General features: G+C 36.6%; 1 protein-coding gene across 4 annotated transcripts in view; it reads right to left on the bottom strand.

The window, feature by feature from the left end:
* Nucleotides 1-5233: 5233 nt before the first annotated feature.
* The window catches only part of HELZ (helicase with zinc finger), a 151647-nt gene continuing 132331 nt past the window's right edge, over nucleotides 5234-24549 (bottom strand). For all 4 annotated transcript variants that reach the window (XM_068530583.1, XM_068530582.1, XM_068530585.1 and 1 more), the window contains 2 exons: nucleotides 9551-9803; nucleotides 5234-5751 (listed from right to left, as the gene is read on the bottom strand). In XM_068530583.1, coding sequence (XP_068386684.1) covers nucleotides 5417-5751; nucleotides 9551-9803 — 588 coding nt within the window. In that variant the 3' untranslated portion in view covers nucleotides 5234-5416. The remainder of the gene's footprint in view (nucleotides 5752-9550; nucleotides 9804-24549) is intronic.

Raw genomic sequence — 24549 nt, 5'->3', positions numbered from 1 at the left:
GTAAACAGATACTCCTTCTATTCTGTGTTGAAACCTATGGAATTTGCCCCTTCCCCTCAACTGCTCAAACATCAAAAAAAAACAAAAACAAAAAAACAAAACACTAATGACGAAATTTATTTCAAAACATCAAAAAAATAAATTTTAAGTAATATTGGTTTCCCCTCCTATACATAGTTCTAAGGCAGGCAGTCACATGCTAGTATGCAAAATAAAATACAGAAGACACCTCATATATGAGATGTAGAAACAGCTAAAAAGACTCCCAAAGAATATAATGAAAATTCCGTAATATTGTTTAATGAACTTATAGAATTATATAAAACTTACTATGCTTTATGCTTAATATTCGTATCAAAATAAAATCTCTCTGTTGAACAAATTGCAAATAAAGTCTGGTCTAATACATTACTGAAGCTGTAAGTATATGAATGTCTCTGGATTTTCTTAACACTCCAGTTTTTGAAGCTTTAGACTAATACTGTATAACTGGGTTTAGGATTTAACCACAGTTCACATTACTAAGTCTGTATTCTTTTCTGTTAGGTACCTCCCTTCAAAAAAATTTAGAAGCTCCTGTGACTGTTTCCTTAAAGTTTATTCCAAAGTAGATATTTTCAAACATTTCAAAAAATTTAAATGTTACATTAAAATTTTTTGTAATCTGTTTAATCTCAGATTCCAATTTAAAGTAATAACAACGCCACTTCCTGAATGTGTTTTAAGAGAATGTTAAATGTCAGTAACATTGATTCACTCCTTATAACAGTGGTCTTGAAATTGCTAATTAAACAGGTATGAAAGTAGTAGTGTGAATTTAGCAGCTTTACAGTGAAACCTCAGCAAATAAATATCCAACCCCAAGTAGATGGAGAACTGGAGAAACCTAGTATCATGAGTACTCTTGAAGACTTAACGTGCCACTTGCTCTTTCCTGTTGCCTTTATAGTATGTGGCGGACGTCACTAGCTGATATTCTGAACAAGAAATCATGGTTAGAACATTATCCGTCATTTCTAACTGCTCAATAGTGTGTGGGTCAGGTGGCAAAAAGCGGAGTGAACAATCAGATCCGTTAAGACATATCCTTTGAGATTTAGGAGCGCACATAAGGGTGGTGGTAGAAATTGAGGGTTTCTCAATAGTTAAAGGGATGGTTAGCAAGAAACAATGTCTGGTAAATCATAAAAGACAAAGTACTACCTTTGTGGAGCTAGAAGAAAAACCAGAGCGCCTAAGTAACATTCAAGGTAGCAATTTGTATCTTGCAATACATTTAAAGTTTTAATCTTGTATTTTTATAGGCTTTTTCTGGGTTCTCTTTTTAAAAACAACTCCAGTAGGAAACAATTCTATCTAAGGATAACAGGTGTCTCTTCTTAAAATGGCGATTTCAGTAAATTTAATTTTCTTAATAACAATAGCTGAAATCTGAAATTTATCTTGAAATTGGTTTTCACACACTGGCTCATAGGCAAGGTGACTCTCTCCAGCGCAGGTCGCTAGAGATACATCCCTGTATGTTTATAGCTTTGCCCTTGAAATGTATATACGTGGAAAATATTAAACATGTAAGATCGACTATACCAGAGCAAGATAATACTATATCTTAATTATCTCAAGTTAGGGAATTCAGTTACTTTCTCAGCAATTTCAATGCCACCATAAAAAAGGAAACTATTTTCACAAATAGGTCTTGGGGATCGCTATGTTTAATTAGGTAATACTTATTCAGTGGGAATTCTGATTATTTTACTTATTCTGCAGTTCTTTGAACTGAAAAGACCAACTGATGTTCACACCAAACTCAAACTTATCCTAGAACCTCTGATGAAAAAAACCACACAAAGCAGTTTATTATTTCACACATACAAAATGACCTGGAGAGAAAGCATTATCTGTCTGAGGAAGGGAAAATGAAAGTCATGTTGTTTAAATGGTCAATAATTAACTGCTGATTAATCAAAAACAAAGCTCTACTCTAACAATTGGCAAAGCAGCACGTGCCAAATGGCAAGCAAAACCCCTTTGAAAAACCCACCAGAAAATACCCATGTTACACTGAATGAGGCTCATTCAAATCTTAACAGAAATTCATTTTTTGATAGGGAAAAAAAATTTAGCATGAAAACTCTACAAATTCTATCACCCAAAATAATTTCTTTAAGGTAAAAAAAGAAAATCTCAGCAGCACTGAAATTAAAAAGTAAAATGAATAAAAAAATAGTTCTGGCAAGATAAAGGAAACTTCAGAGTGATAACAAAGAACAAAGTAGTAGAAAGACATCATGGGAACAACTAACCTCACTTAGAAGAAATATGTTTTGGAAGAAAAGGAAGTTGGTGACACTTGGTATTATCCCAGAGCTAACATCAAGCTTTAAAAAAAAAAGTTCCATCTGAACTCTACGGTTGGACCTAGTATATAAAACATAGTCTCCCCTCAGTGTCTGCAGGGGATCTGTTCCAGGACCCCCAGGACTACCAAAACCCGAGGATGCTCAAGTCCCTTATATAACATGACGTAGCATTCGCATGTAACTTTCACACATCCTCCCATATACTTTAAATCATCTCTAGATTACTTATGATACCTAATTCAATATAAATGTTATGCAAATAGTTGCCAGCATATGGCAAATTCAAGCTCTCCTTTTTGGAACTTTCTGGAATTTTTTTTTTTTTTTAAATATCTTTGATCCATGCTTTGCTGAATCGGTGGGCATGGAACCCGTAGATACGGAGGGCCGACTGTAAGTTGTTTTTTAAGTCTGATTCGTGGGCACTTGCTAACATTACCCAAGTAATATCCAACAGGATGAATGGTACTCAGAAGCCACGCCTCATTTCAATGGAAACTTGCAATGATTCTTGCAGTAAGACTTTCTCAAAACCGTTACAAGATATTATTATGTATACATTACACGTAAAGCACAGTTGGAAAGACGGCATTAAGTAAAGCGGAGATGGAAACGGCATTCGAATCCTCGACTGGCTGTGGAAACAGTAAGGAAGTGAGGGACACTCAGACATTCTCCGCAGAGCAGTGGGCTAAGAAGTAGCTGTTCCTTTTAGTTTTCTTAGAAACAACTGCTTAGAACAGTGAAGTCACAACAATGTAACAGCTTCCTTACCCAAAGCTTCCATCAATATGTAAGGGTGGTAGGGTGGGCACATTTAAATATAAATCATTTTAAAACTGGTATTTTTTAAAGGTTCAAGTATGGAAAACAGATGATTAGGCAACTACTTTATGACAAGGGGTTAACTGACAGCCCTGATGGGACAGTTCTGTCTTCGTCAGATCAGCGTGCTTCCGACCATTTACCTGGCTTGGGTCGCAGTCCTGTGTATTTTCGGGGGAGGAGAATCATCGCTGAGAAGAACATCACTTTTCATCGCCATCCTCACAGCAGGGGGATCTCATTTTCGTTTGGGCTGTATCTTGAGTTTTGTCACAGAGTTAGAAATACACAGCTCTATGGCAAAATTTTTTCTTCTTTTCTTGTGACTACGTTGAGTGAAATCCGACATCACTAAATGTGGTGACCTGACATCTTACAGAGAAAACGAGGTGCTGTAACTTGCTGGCTCCGTTTTCCAACTGTGATTTATACTAACCATTAACACGTCTGCAGTCTACACGTCTACATCTGCCGCCTTACACAGAGACCTGCAGCCTGTAACGTGAAGCCACAGAGAAGTGAACTGCACTCTGGGCAGAAAGACAGAACTGAATAAAAAAAGAGGTTCTCTGCATTTGTCCTGCAGCTTGACAGCCTTTAACTGAAGGCACATCTCTTCTCCCAAACTGTCTGAGGCTTAACAGGGGACTATTGCTGGCCGACACCAACTAAACTCCCGTTGTAGACGCTTTTCTTTGCCCTCCACTTTTCAACTCTGCTTTAAAAATGGACCGCAAATAGAGGATGGCCTACTCAGAGGCAGTCTTCCGAAAAAACACTATTTCTGAACGGATCGTCAGGATCCATTCAGGATTTGCAATGCTTCCCAACCTTACCTTATTATTTTACTATTTTTTTCAAAAGGTTATATTGTAGTTTCAAGATATCTCTGAAGTATAAAAGCAGTACTACTAGATCAGGAAGACAACATGGACATGCGTCGCTTCAGAAGTGTTACAAGACCACGAGTTTTAAGAGGGTAAACGTTTTTCTTTGGATTTTACCAAAGTTCATTCAAAACAATGTTTAGACTGTAGGATATTTAAGATAGCTGTTTAAATTTTATATTTTTGTACAAGTTCAGTGGGGTTCTTTTAGAAGAATCAAAAGACATGAAAACAAGGGTAGCTTCTTGCCCCAGATTTTGATGAATTTTGATACATCTTTGACAAACATTTCTTCTTTAATGATGTTCCTCAAACAAAACGGTTAGCAAAATATCTGAATTGCCATGTATAATGTCACATTTTAATGTAAACATCAAATAAAGGTACCAAAATTTTTACTGGAGGGAAAAAAAACCTTAAAGCGGCACAACTCTTTATACCACTGGAGACGGGGGAAGCCAGATTACGAACATTTACACATGCATAGTGAGGAAAAGAAGATGTTACTAAATTCACGCATTTTTAAAATAGTTATCAAGTCTACTAAGCACCAACAATCCTAAAAATTTTTCAGCTTCATGATTTGTTTAAAAAAAAAAAACACACACTATCAAATTAACATTAAAAACAAGCTTAAAGTGTAGCTTGTCCAAAATATAATTAAGTATGCCACTGTTTTTTTCATGTTACAAAAAACAGTGGCATATGAAATACACCTGCAAAGAATGCCTTTAACTCTATCCTACGGTGGATGGAGATTACAACAGCACATCTACATTGTCTAAAACTAGAAAAGTTTTAGAATGCAGCATCTTGTCACCAAAAAAAGCTGATAAAACTTAAAGTATTTAGAAGACGCTGCCCCCTTTTTTTAAAAAAATTTTCAATGAATTTAAGCAAAAATAACATACATTTGTACATCAACTGGCCATTTCTGGTACAGAAACCCAGCGTATGGTAATATTACTGAATAAATGTAAATGCTACTTACAATTTTTTTTTCTTTTTAAATACATTTTAGACAAACTTTTTTTCTCCTTTTTTAATAGTTGCACAATTAACCTCTTAGCTGCTAGCTTGATGCAAACATATGTAACAATACACAAATTTAAAAATATTTTTTATTCCACATAAAAGCTGTCAAAATTCCGACTCATGTCAAAAATGCAAAATAATGGAATATACTGTAAAAAAAATTAGTTGCAAGTCTAGCAGCAAAGCAATTGAGAACATACTTAATATTAAAACAAAGGGAACTGTGCATCTATAGGTGAAGTCCAGCTATCTTAATTCTACTGATACAAACAGAAATGAAAACACTCTCCCTGGAGGAAAAAAAAGTGATTATTTAAAATAGGAGTAAAAGCCATTGCTGCCCGATGAGCTCCCCAGGCTGAGTTCCTGGAACAGAGACAGAGGGTCGCTGCTCTTCTTGGCCTGCTCCGGCGGGGGCCTGGGCTTGGGCGGGGCCCGCAGAGCGCTGGCGTACGACATGGCGGGCTTGCTGCCTCCACAGCTCTGCTGGCTGCTGCTGTTGGCCGACTCCGCGATCTGCTTGTTGGGCATGAGTGGGGGGAACTGGCCGAGATGCTGCAGGACACTGTAATTGAAGGAACTGGACCCCTCGAGGTTTTCAGGCTTCAGATGATCCTCAGGGGGTTTGACGGTCTTGGGCGGAGCTAGAAGCAGAGAAGAGTAGCACCGATTTAAGGGCAAGCCCAGCGACACTCAGGCATCTCACTAGCTCAGTGTGTCACAGCTGGTTCTCATCTCCAGGAACTCAGCGACAGGAGAGCCACAAGGACAGACAACTTCTGCCACAAAACTGCAATCACAACACATCTAACTGAACTTCTCCATCTCATAAACACTTGAGGAAGAATTAACTATGTGACCTGCGATAACTAAACATATAAAAACTAAAGGTCAAGTCCGAAGGTTTGCTTCAAAAAACTAACTTGTACAATTGTACACTTTGGTATTTATTATATTAACTGCTCACAGTTCGAAAATGGGACCAAACAGGTTCTTTCTTAAATAAAAATGAGCTCTATATGCAGACTTCTGGTTAAAACAGCTTCTATTAATTAACCTAAGAAACAGCAGCACCTGGATTCTATTTCTTAAAAATACTACCTTTTCTTGTAATATGTAAGTAAACATGGAATAAGGTGGGGAAAACTGCTGTAGACTTTACTTCACATTTCCTATCATCTGCCGAATTCCAAGGTCCTTTAAAATATTCGACTCCACTCTTCCTAACTAATTTTATGGTCCCCTAAATCATAACTTGTTTTAAACATTGCTTTTGCTTTCAATCTTTCAAAAGTTTAACTAACATTAGATTGGATTAAAATCATAGTACATATTCATTGAGAATAACTTGGAAATTACCCAAAGGCCAAAGAAGAAAATAAGTCATTCATATTTCCAAATACCAGAGCTAATAAGCCTTAACTTGCTGGTGCACTTTTCCCTAAGGATGTCATATAATGCAGATATTTCACAACTTTTTAAAGTAATCTCTCATTTTTAGAAATACGGATAATAGTCAATTTTTCACTTTTCTACACTGTGATAAATGTTATTATAGATAAATATTCCTAAATATTCACGACTGCTCCCTTAGGATAAATCACTAGAGGTACAATGGCTGGGTCATATAGTGCATACACAGTCAAAGTTTTTGATTGACTATGGCCAAGATTCCCTGCAGGAAAATACTGCCCATTTATACTCAACCAACAACGCTTGCTCATTTCCCTACTACACCACAACACTAGTGTTACTATTTTTTTTTAACTTTAGCTTATTTTATAAATAAATAATTATCTTGTAGTTCTACGTTGCATGTCTTTGATTACTGATATTTATGGACATTTTTCCTTGTGTTTATTACCTATTTGTGGACTGGAAAGTTAAGGAGAAAATATGTCATTTTTTTTAGTTTTAGTGTCTCATTGATTCAATATGCTAATTTCACATTATTATTTTAAAACTTTAAAAATTCACAGAATTGTTCAAAATTATTGTAAGCCATTTAACAGCTTTCTGGAACGTTTACCACCTTTTCTGTCTAAATGTCACTGATTTTGTGAATGAAACAATTGTTTTTAAGAGCATTAGTTTAACAAACACTTCAGTATAAAAGTGGCCTGTACTGCCTAATATAATATACAAAATAAACATTTTACTGGCTGTTCAAAAACTTACTATTTTTATTTACTTTACTAAGTCTTCTTATTTACCCGTATTCTCATCTTCATGACAATATAATTAAGAGTTTAGAATGTTTTCAAGTAAATAATAAATACTTACAAAATAATATTTTAGAGGCAGTTTAGCCTAATGCCTACACGCTTATCTCATCATGAATGTAAGATCTCTGCCAATTTGATTTACCATATATGCTCCAGGTAAGACAAACTATTCTTTAAAACTATGAATTTTACTAATCTGGCAACCAATGACTTTTTTCAAAATACATATCTCTACCTAATCTTTAATTTTCATCTGTGCATAAAAAGAAAATGCTTGATAAAGTATGCCTTGTCACCAAGAGAAGTGAATAGAACCCGAACACATATGCGTTGGAGAGACGAACCCCACCCTTGCTGTGGACACAGAGGTCCCGCAGTGAGACTGGATCACCCCCTCGATCGCACAGGGTCTATTTTCATGATCTCCTTACTCAGCAGGCAGGTATTTACCAAGTGTGATCAGTACCAAAATGGGAAATCCAGAGTTCAGAAAGGTCAGAGACATGATCTTTGCTCTCAGGCTTGCAATTGTGGAGAAAATACGGCCATATCATGACCTCTTTCAAATTCCAAACCAATATAATATGAACAGTTTCCTTCAACTCAAGAAATAAGTCTCAAACTTCAGAAAGAAGTTTCCCAAGTGGTGATTATTTTCCTTCTGATTCACCACCGGCAATTGCTACATTCCTCTAAAAATGAAATGAAATGAAATGAAAATATAAAATAAAATAAAATATAAAATAAAATAAGAAATACATCCATCCACACATACATACATACTGTTAGACAAGAAGCTGTGCTTCAGGATATTAGTGATTTTGAATTAATTTTTAAATACTTAGCTAAGTGTTACTTTCAACTAAAGAATACTACTATTTGTCTCCTAGCAATGAAGAAAATAATAATTTTATATTTGTGGTGAAGACACCATAAATGACATGTTCTTTGGGCGCTTGCTCAGGAAATTTCAACTTTATCAGAATTTTACTGATTTCGGCCAAAAGCTATCTTAAAATTTAGGCAGAAAAAAAAGGAGAAATGATGTTGTCTTTAAAATAAATTATAATGCACAAAACAACTAAGAAGTAACAAATTTTCATCACTTATTTGTAATTTAGATGTTTCTCAGGAAATTCAAATATGATGAGTGCATTTCTGTTAGACCTTTAAAATGACAAAGCAATCCCAGGCAAAATACAACACTTTATCCACAGAAGGTACTAATGAATGTTTAAAGATTAAAATGACCATGTCTCTTGACAGGAAAGAAACCAATACCTCTTTAATGCTTTTTGACCTACCATGTCTATTGTTCTAAAAATATGCTTGTATGGCACATACTCCAAAATGGGTCAGTTACAGGCACAATGGATTCACATTCTAAAGATGAGCAAAATTAACTTAAAATACAAAGGTTGATGCTATCAAGGCAGAAATTCACCTACGATCACAGACTTGTTCACAAAGATCAACGACTACAGCCTACAAAGAGAAGGCTATATAGATCAGAGAACTCAAACAGTATCACTCTTTACATTCCACATAAAAAAAGAGGGAAACAAAGGAAAGATAAACGTGCACTCGCGTTCAAGGCTGAAGAAGAAGACTTCAGACTTCCCAGCACACAGGTTTACAGCCATATCCATTCCAAGGCCTTCCTATGCCTTCTTTTTTTTCTTCTTTGGACTTGGATTTCTCAGTTCATTAGAATATAAGGAATAAACACTGGATTTCTAAATCTCAAAATGTCAGACTTCACTGGTTTCTCTTATGGCCAAACTCTATTGTGTAGCAAACTGTCAATAACTTTATTGACAATAAATCCTTGAAAACTGAAATTGACCTAACCAACTGCCACCCCCAACCCAGAAGAAAACACAAAAATCCAGAAAACAAGCTTTTCCCAAGCAAAGGTGATCTGATTTAGAAATACATTTTAGGTTCCCTTACTTCTTTCACGCATTCACAGGTTAAAAAGATCAAAATGATCAGTTCCCAAATACGGGTAGGTCTACTTACCTTCCAGAACATAAATATGGAACCAATACAGTCCTAAATGAATATGTATCCTGAGGCACACCTGCGAGCTATGAGCATTAAATACTGTTCCAAGATAATAATGCGAATGGAAGGAATGGGAGAAGAAAAACTCCATAAATGCCCAGGAGCTGAGCAGTTAAAACTGCAGTTGTGGCAACCCCCAGCCCGGTCTTACCGATCAACTCTCTGGGCTGAGCTGCCCTGCTGGATCCATTGCACGGAATGTTCTGATAGGCGGTAGATGAGGTGGTGTTTACCCAGGACTCCGGGGGGGGAAAGTTGAAGGAAGATGGGTTACTGTGGTCCTGAAGCTCTTTACACTGAGAAAGACTGTCTTGAGGAGCGCTTACTTCTTCAGGACAAGGCTGGACTGAGCTGGATGAGATTCTTCTTTGGTACAAGGGCCGACCAGGTCCTCTGGGTTCATACTACACAAAGAAAAAGGACAGTTCATAAATCAGTGAAAACTTACACCCCACGCTCTTATGCACACAGCAATCTCACTCTATTAAGTAGAAATTCTCAAAAGCACTTTCTTCTGTGACTATCAAAACCCCCAAAAAGCAGCCTGAGCTGTGGACATGGTGTCAGGAGGCTTGGAGTCAAAACTCAGTTCTGGCCCTTAGCAGGTATTCCTATGACAACACATGTCTAATTTCTGACTCTGTTTTCTTGTCTGTAAAATATGGGGCTGAACTACCTGTCTTCAGTTCTAAAGTTCTATCCACATTTTAGGTAACATTACATTAAGAATAAGAATGAAGAAACATATCTGCTCAAAATTAAATGGGGAAATTACAGTCACAATCAACCGAATCACAACATCTTGAACACATTCGTCCGTCCGAGACTCATCTCATGGGCCCTTCACAACCTCCCGGTTTGTCATTCCTTAGACCTGATGGTAAGACAGGGCTCCTCCCACCCAACAGAGGTACTCCGGATCGCCCTCTCTGCACACCTTCCTTCAGAAAGTCTTTGACTGAAACGGAACATTCATTATTCTTCAACAAATCCTTCGTATGTTTGAAACCCAATTAACGTTTTTCTCCTCCCTACACTGGCACAACGAAAATTTCTGTAACCCGCCGACAGGATGTATTTGCCAGCATTTCATGATGTTTTTAACTGCTACTTAAGTGCCCTCTCCAAGTCCTCGGGCCCGATTGCCGTGGCCACGCTCAGGCTCAGTTCTAAGAGCAAGGCAGTGCGGAGTAGCAGTCGGGTGTTCAGTTCTACCCGCGGCATCACCCGGGCAACTGACCTAGCCTCCTGGGAACTTCATCTGTAAATGTGGCTTCTCTATCCACAGTGCCTGCCTCTTAGGGCTGCTGTGAGACCTGAGCAAGTTCAGCATGCATAGCATTTGCCACATAGGAAGGTTTGTTGTTGATGTAACAAAAAGGATAAGCTTCCGTGTTAGAGCTTACATGACAGAATGGGATTGGCTTTTTACTGCCCCCTCTCCCTCCCCCGGAAGTAACAGATTTGCTATTCAGTTCATGGTCATTATGACTGGGAGGAAACTTTCTTTTACCACTGTTGTTACAAATAACTGGAAATCAGGAACTAGAGGTTAGATTACAAAGAAGAGAGAGAGAGAGAGATAGGCACAGAAATAGCAGGATTTGGGGGGACTATAAGATAGCACAAGCAGATATTGTCAGGCCAATTAAATGGGGGAAGTTGTGGGCCTAAGTATGTGAGAGTAAAGTCATCACAGACGGAACCACAAGGGTACAAACTGGGCAAGGGAATGGGTCTGGACTGGCTGCCCTTGAGCAGAAAGGCAGGAAGGGGAGGGAGGAGAGACATCCTCTCACTGTTAAATGAGGATGTCCAGGTCATTTCTACATTTCCAAAGTTTTAGCTACTGGATGAGAAAGGCGAGAGCTAATACTTCCATCCCATTAATACCTTTTCTCATATGTTTTTATTGTTCTTCTGTCTTTATGTATAGTATCTAAATTCATCTTTAGTTTCACGCTGCTTTAAAGGTATTTTTTTCCAATGGTTAATTAAGATCATTCCAAATTTGATTCCTATTTTCTAGAATAGTAACCATTCTAACTAGTGTCAACTGTGAATTTAATCAGCACATTTGAAATTTCTTCATCAAGGTTATTAGCTTATGGTATTGAGTAGAATAACCAACATTCCTAAACTGCGTTATGTTCTGTATGGCTAGGCAGTGAATGAATGACCAGTCACAGCAGCCTGTGCAGGGCGCCTTTTTTTATCAAGGTTTGTTATGAAGATGACTAGCTCTTAGACTCAAAGTGAAGTGCTTCTTTTTATTACCATGCCCTGAGTGTTCAGCCCAGGCAGAAACTGCAGGGCAGCACATTCTAAAGGCTTTATGTGTGAATACTAAAGTACAAAACTAAAATCTGTTATGGCCTCAGAAAACAGGTTATAATAATCCAATTCCCTGGTGATACTCATATGAATTCCAGGCATTAACATTATAAGCCCCTTTTTGCAATGAATAGATATGTGAACCACAATGCTTAAATGAGGAAAACTAAAAATCAGAAAGCAATGGAAAGCTGATATAAAAGGAGAAAATATTCAATTAAACTTTAAAAAAAAATGTGTGTCATTTATATCTTCCAAACTGAAATACAAAAATATCACACAGTTGACACGCACAGTACTTGTGGAAGTATTGTGTAACATGTTTATAACAGCTCCTAAGCAGCTGCTGACAAAGATGAATGTGTAGGTAAGTATAAAATTCAACTTCAAATGACATTATGAATGTAACTGATCCTCTGTTAGAAAAAGAACCAAAACCTGGAATTGTCTGAATGTTCTTAAAATTAGATATGTTGAAGATTTTATATATATATATATGTATATGTATACACACACACACACACTCACACATAATATACATATGTACATATATAAATATAATATATAGATGGTCTCCTGGTATACCTATTTCATACAACACAGATGTAGGTAAATGCATGAAAATATGATTTGCTACTTTGGAATCTGTCCTCAAAGGTAATTTGAGGATAAGCAGATAAATCTTGCTGACAACTGAATGAAATGGTTTATACACCAAATAAATTACCTTTTAGCAGTTTTGTAGTTTTCAGCATACAGACCCTGTACAGGTTTTGTTAATTTGCACCTAGCATTTAACTTTCCTCTGGGCTATTGTAATGGTATTTGCTCTTACATTTTGGTTTCCAATTGAATGTTGCTAATATATGGAAATGGGATTGACTTGTGTTGACCTTTTACCTCAAAACCTTGCTAAATTCACATTAGTCAAAATTAATTTTTGTTGGTTTGTTTTCTGGGTAGATTCCTTGGGTTTTTCTACATGGACAATCATGTCATCTGTGAATAGGGACAGTTTTATTTCTGCCTTTCCAAACTCCGTGTCTTTTCTTTTTATTGCTGTACTGCACTGGCTAAGACTTCCAGGATAACGTTGAACAGGAATGTTGAGAGTGGACATCTTAACTCATTCCTAATCTTAGAAGCGTTCAGCATTCAGTCTCTACCATTAATCGTGACGGTAGCTGTAGGATTTTTTTTTTTTTTTAAACATATTTGTGTGTTGGTGTTTTTTTTTTTTTTTAATTTATTATTATTATTTTTTTTATTTTTGGCTGTGTTGGGTCTTCGTTTCTGTGCGAGGGCTTTCTCTAGTTGCAGCAAGTGGGGGCCACTCTTCATCGCGGTGCGCGGGCCTCTCACTGTCGCGGCCTCTCTTGTTGCGGAGCACAGGCTCCAGACGCGCAGGCTCAGTAGTTGTGGCTCACGGGCCTAGTTGCTCCGCGGCATGTGGGATCCTCCCAGACCAGGACTCGAACCCGTCTCTCCTGCATTAGCAGACAGATTCTCAACCACTGCGCCACCAGGGAAGCCCAGCTGCAGGATTTTTATAGGTGCCCCTTAAGAGGTTGAGGAATATCCCTTCTACTTCTAGTTTGCCAAGAGTTTTTATGAGTGGATGTTCTGTTCTGTCAAATGTGTAGAGGCTTTTCTTTGGGGGGGGGGGTGTCTATTGATATAATCACGTGATTTTTCTCTTTAGACTGTTAGTATGGTGGATTACATTGATTTATTTTCAAACACTGGACCAGACTTGCATTCTGGAACTAAGCTCCGACATGATTATAGTGTATTATTCTTTTTTATATATTGCTGAATTCAATTTGTTAATGTTTTGTTGAGGATACTGCAATGATGTTCACAGATATGTCTGTAGTTTTCTCTTTCTTGTACTGTCTTTGTCTAGTTTTGGTATCAGAGTAATGCTAGCCATATACAGTAAGTTAAGAAGTGTGCCTTTCTCCTCCATTCTCTGGAGGAGATCGTGTAAATTGGTGGTATTTCTTTACATGTTTGGAGGAATTCAGCAGCGAACCATCTGGGCCTGCAGATTTCTTCTTTGGCAGGTTTTTAAACTACAAATTCAATTTTGTTAACAGTTACACGACTATTCGTATGCTATCTATTTAATCTTCAGTGAGTTTTTGTAGTTTGTGGTATTCAGAGAAGTGATCCATTTTATCTAAGTTGCTGAATTTTATGCAAAGAGTTGTTTACAGTATTCCTTTATTATTACCCTTTTTAATGGCTACTGGATTCAGTGGTATCTCCTCTTTCGTGCCTGATATTGGTAGTTTGTGCTTCTCTCCTTTCCTCTGTCACTCTTGCTAAATAAAGCTTTATCAGTTTTATTGATCTTTCCAAAGAACTGGCTTTGGGTTTCACTGATTTTTCTCTATTATTTTTGTTTTCATTTTTTATTGAATTCTGTTCTCATCTTTATTATTCCCTTCCCTCTGCTTGATTTTAATTTATTTTATTCTTCCTTTTCTAATTTCTTGGGATAGAAGCTTAGATTATTGATCTGAGACATGTCTTCTTTTCTAAAATAAGCAGTTAATGCTACAAAATTTCCTCTGGGACTACTTTAGCTGCATCACAACAAATGTGGACATATTATATTTTCATTTTCATTCAGTTCAAAATATTTTCTAATTTCCCTTGAGACTTACTCTTTCACCCATGAATTATTTAGATATATGCAGTTTAATTTCCAAGTTTTGGAGATTTTCCGGTTATCCTTTGGTTATGCATTTCTAGTTTAATTCTATTATGGTCAGATAACATATTTTATTGGTGAATGTTACATCTGCACTTGGAAAGATCATATATTCCGCTATTGTTGGTTGGAGTGTTCTATAAATGTCAACTAAATTCAGTTGGTTAATGATGTTGCTCACTTTTTCTATATCCTGGCTGATTTCCTGTCTATTAGATCTATTAAATACTGAGACGGGAGAGTCAAAGTCTCAGACTATAATTGTGGATTTGTCTGTTACTCCTTTTAGATTTTGCTTCACGTATTTTGAAGTTCTGTTGTTAGATGCATACACACTTAAGACTGTTATTTCCTTTTAATGTACTGACCCTCTTAGCAGTACTAATGTCCCTCTTGGATAACTTCCTATGCTCTGAAGTTTACTTTGTCTGACGCTAATATAGCCACTCTAGCTTTCTTTTGATTAGTCTTTGCATGGTACGCCTTTCTCCATCCTTTGCTTTTAACTACCTATACTGTTATATTTTTAACGTTTCTTGTAGACAGCATATAATTAGAACTATTTGAAAAACCCATCCTCACAATCTGACTTTTAATTGGTATGTTTAGATCATGTATATGATGTAAGTACTGATATGTTTAGATTTAAGTCAGTTGTCTTATGTCTTTTGTTTCCTGTTCATTTCCTGTTTTATGTTCCTTTTTCCTTTTCCTGCCTTCTTTCGGGCTATTTGAACATGTTTTTGTAATTTCATTTTAATTTTGTGATTCTATGTCTCCTTATGTGATTTTTCAATAGGCGTTCTAGGGATAATGGAATACATACTTAACTTTTCATCATCTACTTAGAATCTATACTTTATCACTTCAGTTGAGATGTAGAAAACTTATTACCATATTAGGTTCTTTACTTTTCCTCTTTATGCTATAGTTATAGTTGTTTTATATATTACATCTCTATATACTGAAAAACAATCAGACAATGTTATATATTTTGCTCTCAACTGGGAATTTTGATAGAACTCAAGGAGAACAGTTTATCATATTTATCCAGATATTTACTGTATCTGTTGCTCAACTTCCATGGCTGATGTGCCTAGTTTCCTTCTGGTATCATTTTCCCTCTGTCTGAAGAACTTCCTTTAACAATTCTTTTAGAGGAGGTCTGCTGGCTAAAAATTCTCTTAGTTTTCCTTTATCAGGAAACGTCTTTATTTTACCTTCATTCCTGAAGGACAGTCTTGTGGCATATACATTTCTGGGTTAAAAGTTCTTTTCTTTCAGCACTTTAAAAATGTTTGCCACTTCCTTCTGGCTTCCATGGTTTCTGATGAGAAATCATTAGTCATTTGAATTACTGTTCTCTAATGAGATGTGCTTTCTCTGGCTTCTCTCAAGATTATTTTCTTTGTTTTTTGCTTTTAGCCATTTGATTATAATATGCCCAGGTGTAAATTTCTTTGGGTTTATCCTATTTGGGATTCACTCTGCTCCTTAAATCTGTAGGCTTATGTCTTTCACCAAACTTGGGAAGTCTTCTGCTATTATTTTGTCAGATATTTTTCAGCATCATATTTTTTCTCCTCTCCTCCTTGGACTCTGATGAAATTCAAAAGATTGAATATTCAACCTCTGTTTTTGTCCCATAGGCCTCTGAGGCTCTGTGTCCCTCCCCACCCCCGCACCCCATCCAATCTTTGTTCTTTCTGTAGTCCAGATTAGGTAAATTCTATTGATCTTCAAGTTCACTGACTCTCTCCTCTGTCATTTCCATTCTGCTACTGAGACCATCAAGTGAGTTTTAAATTTTTGGTTATTGCATTTTTCAGTTTTAAAATGTCCACTTGGTTTGGTTTTGTTTTGTTTTTTTTTAAAAATATCTTCTCTTTCTCTGCTAAGCCTTTTTATTTTAACATTTGTTTCAAGAGGTCTGTGATTGCTCTTTGGAGCATTTGAATAATAAGATGCTTTAAAGTGTTTTTCAGATAATTCCAAAATCTGTATCATCTTACTGCTGGCACCCGTTGATGGGCTTTTCCTGTGTGAGCTGAGATTTCCATAATTTCTTATATACTGAGTAATCTTAGATTGTATTATGGACATTTTAAATATTAACTTATGAGACCCTGGGTTTGTTTAAATCCTACAGAGAATGTTGATACTGATATTTTTGTTGTAGCAGGCAACTGATCTGGTAAGGTTAAGTTCCAACCTGTCTTCTGTGGGCTATGGTTTCAAAGTCAGCTTAGTTTTCAAAGCCTTTGTGGTGCTATCTGGATCTGTACTGAGTGCCTGCCACTCTGGATTCAGTCTGTGACCTGGGCAGAGGTCTATCCATCAGCTCAGTTCTCCATGTCTTTGGTATGCTAATTAGGATCTGATCCATGTATGTGTACGTCAGACCTGGGCCCACGAATTCATAAACAATTCCACAGAGTCACTTTCTTAAGCTCCTCCTCTCCATGAGCTCCCTGGTGATTTCTAGGTCCTTGGGAGCCCCCTTGATAGTCCTCTGACCAGAAACCACCCACTCCCACAACCGTGCAGTGTCTAGGGCCAAGGGGCAGGAGGACAGACAGGAAAAGGCAACAAGGTCTGGCCCCACCCTCCTGGCACCACAGGCCCACCAAGCTGAGATGGCTCCCCTCCCTCAGAGTTCTGGCTCCTACAAGCTTTTGCTGTGATCAGGGCCATCACAGTGAAATTTTTGACTCCATATTGCAACTAATCTTTAAGAAACTACTAACTGCCAAGTTTTGGTGCAGTATCAAGGGAGAATATCTATAATTATCTGAAAAAGTCATTAAAATTTAAAATCCCTTTTCCAGGTACATATCTGCGTGACAGAGTTTTCTTCATATACTTCAACCAAAATGACATATTGCAGAAGATTTGCAAAATTGAAAAAATGGCACTCTTTTCACTAAACATTTTTGTTTTGGAAAATACAGTTATTTTTGTTAACAAGTAATGAGTTTATTATTATAATTTTTAAATGAATTGATATTTATTTTAAATTATTAGTTTTAAACACTGATAGCTTATATTAAAAAAACTGTTGATAGATATTTAAACATCACATAAATAAAAGTTTTTGAGATCCTTCTGACGTGTGCATAAGGCTATTCAATGAAGCACTATTTTTTAATAGCAAAAGACTGGAAGCAATCCAACTGTCTGTCAATAGGAGACCAGTTCAATAAACCATGGTACAGCTATATAATGAAAGTACTATGCAGCTGTAAAAAGAATGAGGAAGATTTCTAAGTACTGCTATGGATGAGCTCTGATCTATCATGATACACAACAGTATGTATAACATGCTACCTTTTATCTAAGAAAGGGAGGTACATGTACATATATAAGTATTTGCTTTTATTTTCAAAAAGAGATAATGAGAGGATTAATTTTAAAAAATAATAATTTTTTTCTATAGGGGGAAGGGATAAGGAAGGAGTGGAGACAGGAATGGAAGTTTAACCTGTGAATATCACTTGTTTTATAATTTGGACTTTGGGACCATGTACTGATAAGTGCTTCTTAAAATCAAAATTAGATTTGAAAACTAAAAACAAATAGAAATAAACTCAAATGTTTATCGAATGAGTGCTATAACCACACATAGAAGAATTATTTCAGATACCTTTAAAATCCAGTATTTCAACTAAATATATCTATGGGATATAGCCTTAGGACAAAATGAACCATGCCGATATCTTCAACTGCATTTATTGCTAATTTAACACCAGTACTGTTATTATGAAACTATTATACACACACCCTTATCTATCTATATCTTACCTATGTGTATGTATATACATATAAAGCAAACAACTAGTTGTTAGTCATTTATTAGGAACAATGATCTTTTGTGTAAAGTGAAAAACACAAATATTAAAAACCTTATAATCCTTCATTGACTTGGAAATATCAATATGAACTCATGATTTATTTTTCTCTTTCAGAAAACAAAGTACTTCCTGGCTCTGCCCAGTGAAAAAGCAGGGACAAGCAGTACCAGAGAGCACCTCCAGTACCAGACTACAGTCTCCATCAGGGCTGCCCTGAGAAACACCTGATTCCTGGTCAGGGGCGGAACATGTACGAGATGAGCTAGAGACATCTTGTCCTGCCTGAAAGCAAGGACGCTACCAAAGGTCACTGTCAATATGTCAAAGAACACAGCCACCAATATGAAGGGGCTCCCACTGGCCAGAGACATAACAGTGTGTCACACTGTAGAATGGCTACAATGAACTGAAAACTCAAATACATAATGATACCTGATTCATGATGATATTCCAAAGGAAAAAAAGGTGAGGGGAGCCTGAGTGGTCATCTCTGGGGCCTGCTAAGGCACCAATTCATTACTCTGAAAATTTAGGGCAAGAAAACAAAGGGCAAGAACTACTCATTTTTTCTATATAGACCAGATTTGAAGGAATGAAACATTTAGTGAGGAGAAGTCCTCTTTTATAGAAGAAAAATAGATACAAAAGAAATTAAAAGAATTTTAAAATTGCCATTTTGCCATCTCTAATGAAACAACAGTTCTAAACGATAGTCGTCAATAGCTGCTAAATCTGAAAGGTCGCTGGGAACTTTTAAAATTGGTGGCTCAGACTGCTGTCATCTGGTCACTGATATGCGTCAATCAACTTAACATCACTACAAGCAGAAAACCAGGTGTTACGAGCATCTTCCCCTGTGTGCATATAAACATACGCATTCATTTAAAATGATATACACAGCCTGGTAATTTCTCTCACTAAAATATCACAGATACCTTTTTATGTCATGAAAACTCATTTATTACATCATATTTAATAGCTGCACTTTACTTCTTCACTCATTTAAAGTTGGAAAATTCTAATGCCGTAGGACCAAGTCTATAACCTAAATGTGTAATGTAAATCAGACCAGGTGTTGAACAATATGGAGTTATGCTGTGATAAACTAAAGAATAAATGCCTGGCACTCAAACTAGTCAAATTTAATTTTCTAAAAAACCACTGAACAAGTTAAAAAAAACAAATCTGGACTATCAGTCTGTACTCTCTGAGTTTTATCTCATTTCTAGGATATTTAATAATTTTTCACAACTTTACAAATTTACTGGTCTAAAATACCACTAAATTCCATCGCTTTACATCTTGTTCAACTATAAATTTTCATACAATATGAAGGTTATTGGTTCACTAACAAAATTGATTCTTTGGAGATGCTCACGTTTTTTTCTTTTAATCTAAAAATATGTTTTTGGCCTGGATTTGTGTGATCCGAGAAGAGGCAATGTAACCTTGACCTAAATTAAAATGTCAAGGACACGCAAAGACTCTGGGGCAGAAATCAGACCTTACTCACTTGTGTATTCCCGGCACCTAAACACCATGCCTAGAACCTAAAAGTCCTCAATAAGTATTCGACGAAAGGATTTAAACGTTTAATGTTGAATACATACCACATTTTCTATTTAATTTCCCCAAGCTCTGAAGAAGAAATTCCTGACTATAGAACACTCTTGGGCTCTACTAACTTACTTCAGTTTAGCTCCCAGTAAGGTTATCACCTTACGTCTAAAGCAATGTGCTATACAGTTTTGTCGAGTTACCTGGGAAGAAAGAAACTAGGAGAGGAGTACCACTATAAGATTAAAAACAATCAAATTAGCAAGCCAGGCAATGTGTGTTGGATAAACTGGAGTTTGCAACAGTAAGGTCTATGGGTTCATGTCATGTAATCTATTGAAAAGGACTTGATAACTTCTGAAACAGTATTTTTTTTAAAGGCATGATTCCCAGTTAATGGTGGAGACTGGCCCAAGACTCCACTAAAATAATAATACATGAACATAAAGGATCTATAACAATCAAGACTGGATGACTGGCCATCAACATAGGACATATTTCTGGAACACATGGAAGACTGTGTCTGTGGAAGAAGGATGGAGTCAGGGCTGCCAGTTGAGAGGAGAATCAGTCCACTCTGCAGAATTCCACAGAGGCTCGGGCCTCAGAAACACAAGCTACAATGGAAAGTGAAGGCAGGACGAAGGGTTAGAACTGGGGGGATTAACTGAAAGTCTGTACAGAGAACAAGTAGTCTCACTCTGCACTCCTAGAAGATTCCAGCATTAAAAAGTCCCCAGGGAAAAGCCTGCCAGGCAGTGAGTCATTAAGGAAACATAAAACTCCCAAACTGCTTTTCAGGGACACAGATAATCAAGGGTTACCGGACTAATCTAAAGGGAGTCTCCAGAGTAAAAGATGGTCACAGACAAACAGGAGAAACGGAAGGCCCAGGAAAAAGAAGCAGCAATGATGATTTAAAAATATTTTTTAAATGCTTTTTTAGCTCTTACTAAAAATCTAAGACAAAACAACAACAACAAACTCTCAATTGGTTTCCTCAGAAAAGGCACTGCATTTATAAAAACAAAAATAAGATGCTATGAAACAGGAAAAACCTGAGAAGGAAGAACTCTTGGAAATGAAAGAATTTGAGGGCTCAAATGTAAAGTGTGATAGAAGGGTCTGTAGGTAAGATGAAGGAAATCTCAGACAGCAGGAAAAACATAAACATTAAAATGTGAGAGAAAGAAAGAATCTGAAGAATCCAGGCAGTCTAACATCTTATCAACAGAAGCTTCAGGAAGTGAGAAACAGAGAAAAAAAGATGGTAGACAATTAGCAAAGAAATAATACAAGACAGTTTCAAAGAGCTGAAGGGTGTGAGTCTTTCAGTTGAGCAATTCTGTCCAAAAGACCTTTCCGTGGTGTGGGAGATGCTGGGGTCCTGCACTGTTCAGTAAAACGGCGCTGGGCCACACGTGGCTGTTGAGCAACTGAAACGTGGCGAGCAGAAACAAGAAAGAGGTGGTTCTGTTTCACCGCGTTTCACATCACATCGGATCCATCAGGAATCCCTGTAGCTCTCAGCTACAAACAGACCTTGAATTTACTTCTCGCCATTACTACTGCTCCATCATAGTCCAAACCACCATCATCTCTCACCTAAATAATTATGCCACTCTCCACCATTTCTTTTATATTATTTTAAAATAATTATTTTTAAAATAAAATGCATTATCTTAACAGAAGTTTGAAAACGTCAATGTCACATTAGGTTCATAAGATTCAATCATAATAGAAGCAAAAATTTATCTTAATTTTCAAAACCACATTACATTTATGTCTGGGTTTTGTTATTGTTTTTCTTGAAAGAAACGTATACTAAAATGAACATGACTTCGTACCAAAGTGCATTAAAATCAGTTTAGGTCTAACTAAAGAAAAATACCATTTGAAAGCATTTCACAGGCAAGGGCACTTACACTCTGCAAACAGTATTTTCCCACCAAGCAACGTTCTTTTCCTACATCCAAACACAAGGTAATAGAGGAGATACTAGAAGGAATGCAATATTACATCTAAGAGAGAAATGTCAGGTTCACTGCTGTGACATTTTGAGCTACCTTGACTCATTCTGGCTCTTGTCAACTCTTCTTGAATGTGAAACAGTCAAGTTATCAATTATAGACCACAATCCCTCTTACAATGAAAATATGTCAGCTTGACATAAATAAAATAGTACACAGAAGTTTACCTTCAACTCACAGCTATGACAACTCTGAAGAATAATTGTAACTGTGAAGAATCACAATTATCATAATTAATTTCAAAAAACGAGGTAATGCCAGAGAATTTTGTTTAATTTTTAAAGAACATTCAGAAATAAATTCCTTATAGTTAATCTTCTGATATTTGAGATCTCCAAATTAATTATCTGAGCTGTCAAACATTTAGTAGGTAGAACTGGACAGCTCTAAGAATACGGAATTCTAAAATGAACCATCTCCTTCTCTCTCCACCACCACCCCTCCCCTTCTCCGAAAAGGAGAACTTCATATCATTGAAGATTTAATTATTTGGTCCCAAGAACATGATTTGTCTCACCCCTGGCCTCACCCACCCACCTGCCACGTCTACTTCGTGTAACTGCAATCCCTTCCTGCTTTCTCGGAGTAAACCTGATTTGTGGCATAAGGATCTGAACAACAGCATGATGCTCCAGAAACAACACGAGACCGGAGGTCAGGAGTCTCAGCTCTGCTGTGATTAGTAACTGCTTAAGCTCTAAGTCCTTCAACATCTCACTGCCTCAGTTTCTTTTTAAAAAGAGGAGTTAGAATAAATGATCTTCAAGGACTTGACTAATCCCAAAGTTCTAAGTTTTACTTTAAAGCCTTCCATAAATCAAAGTCTTTGCCAATGAGAATATATTTTAACTTTTTATTATTAAAAAGTCCAAACGTAATCCATCACCGACCTTAACAGTCATCAACAATTTGATGCATTTGCTAAAATAATTAAAGTGTTATGACATATACAAGCCTATTTAAGTTACTTAAATTCAAAAAACTATAGAGAGCACGCTAACTGATTACAATAAAATGCATTATGGGCAATGAGTTTAAAATTTCAGATTTTCTCCCCACAGAGGGAAATGCCTGTGAAGTACACTGAAAGAGAAGGGCCCGCAAACAAAAATTTGAGAAAAAGATCCTTTGCCTATAAAAAATATATATATTGCTGACAGAGAACACCCTTTTATTTCCCCCTACACTTCAGTCCTGTGGGCCCTTAGGCTGTTCAAATATATAAACTATACTTTTCACCTTTTATTTTCTTTCTTCTTTTCTTGTTTCTTTCTTCTTTTCTTATTTCCTGTTCTGTTTCCACTTTCTGTTTCCTGTTGCTTTTGCCCAGTTCTCGGTTTTTTTCCTGAAGAGTAAGACTACTCTTTCTACATACATCTCCTGCCGATCAGATTGTTCCTTTACTTTTAGATGGCAACTCTATCAATGACTGGCATGCAGAATTTAATTTTAGAGGCCTCAGGTCTTAAGTAATTTCATTATTTATTCCTTAAAGGCTTATTCTCCTCTGTCGGAGATCCTTAGTCCTGGGTTCAGTATGGACTCCATAGATGTTTGTGTGTTTATAAACATTCTTCATGCTTAAACTGTGAATTTGTTATGTTGCTAAACATATGATCATTATTTTCTAAGTCCACTGCTAATATCTCCTTCTAAAAATCATAGTGTAATGCTAAAGTTTCAAAAGCCATTTAAGAAGAAAAAGCTAAATGACTAAACTCATGTATGAATTTCTATTTTTAGAGATTGTTGTCAGTTTAAGTAAAAATTCATAATCTGCTTACCACTGTCTTATAAGGTACACCTCTAATGTATAAGGTTAGCAAGCCATTCACGTGTATATGTATAAATAAATAACTGGGGGAAAGGTTAGCAACTTAATGAATTAGGGCTCTATTTATAATTATACTATCCAAGCTAATCACTAAGGAAGAGCTAAATGCTCTGGTGGAAATTCCAAGTCTCATTAACTACGGTGCCAGAAACTTTAATTAAAATAGAGCATCTCATTTAAATGATTAGCTTTGATAATTTAAGCATATTCATGCTTAAATTACAGGTCTAATTTATTAATTTGTTGATCACTGTCTCTGTTATATGCATTAGATGGTTTATTAGATACCACACAGTGACGACCTGAGAAGACACTTCTGAGAAGACAGCAATACTACCTGGTTATGCAACATAAATCATGACCTATCATCATCCATCCACCTTTAAAGTCAGAATAGACAGACTATGTTGATCAGCCAAGAACATAATCTTCAAGCTACATCTGTACAATAATACCTTGCTCCACAGAAGGAGACTTGGCGGGGGAGGGGGAGGATGATTAGACAGCAGTATTGAAATCATTGCGTATTGAAGGACAAGTACTTCCTGAAAATAGTTTTGAAAACTAACCTCAAAACTAGCTGTTTGAAAGAAAACATGAAAATAAACAGATGGGTTAAAAAGTGTCTTTGTTCAAAAGCCAACACATAAGACAGAACTACTTCAAAGCAGACACCTCACAGAGGCTTACTCGTCATCTCTAAGATGGCATAAGTAAGTAAATGCTGATTTATAGGAAGCTGATCAGAATAAGTGACTTACGAGAATTCCGTTTTTGTTAGAAGGCCATTACAACAATGCCACCACTGCAGCACAAAAATGTGCA

The sequence above is a fragment of the Eschrichtius robustus genome, chromosome 20 (assembly GCF_028021215.1).
Source record: "Eschrichtius robustus isolate mEscRob2 chromosome 20, mEscRob2.pri, whole genome shotgun sequence".
NCBI lineage: Eukaryota > Metazoa > Chordata > Mammalia > Artiodactyla > Eschrichtiidae > Eschrichtius > Eschrichtius robustus.
This window is presented reverse-complemented; position numbering and strand designations above follow the sequence as displayed.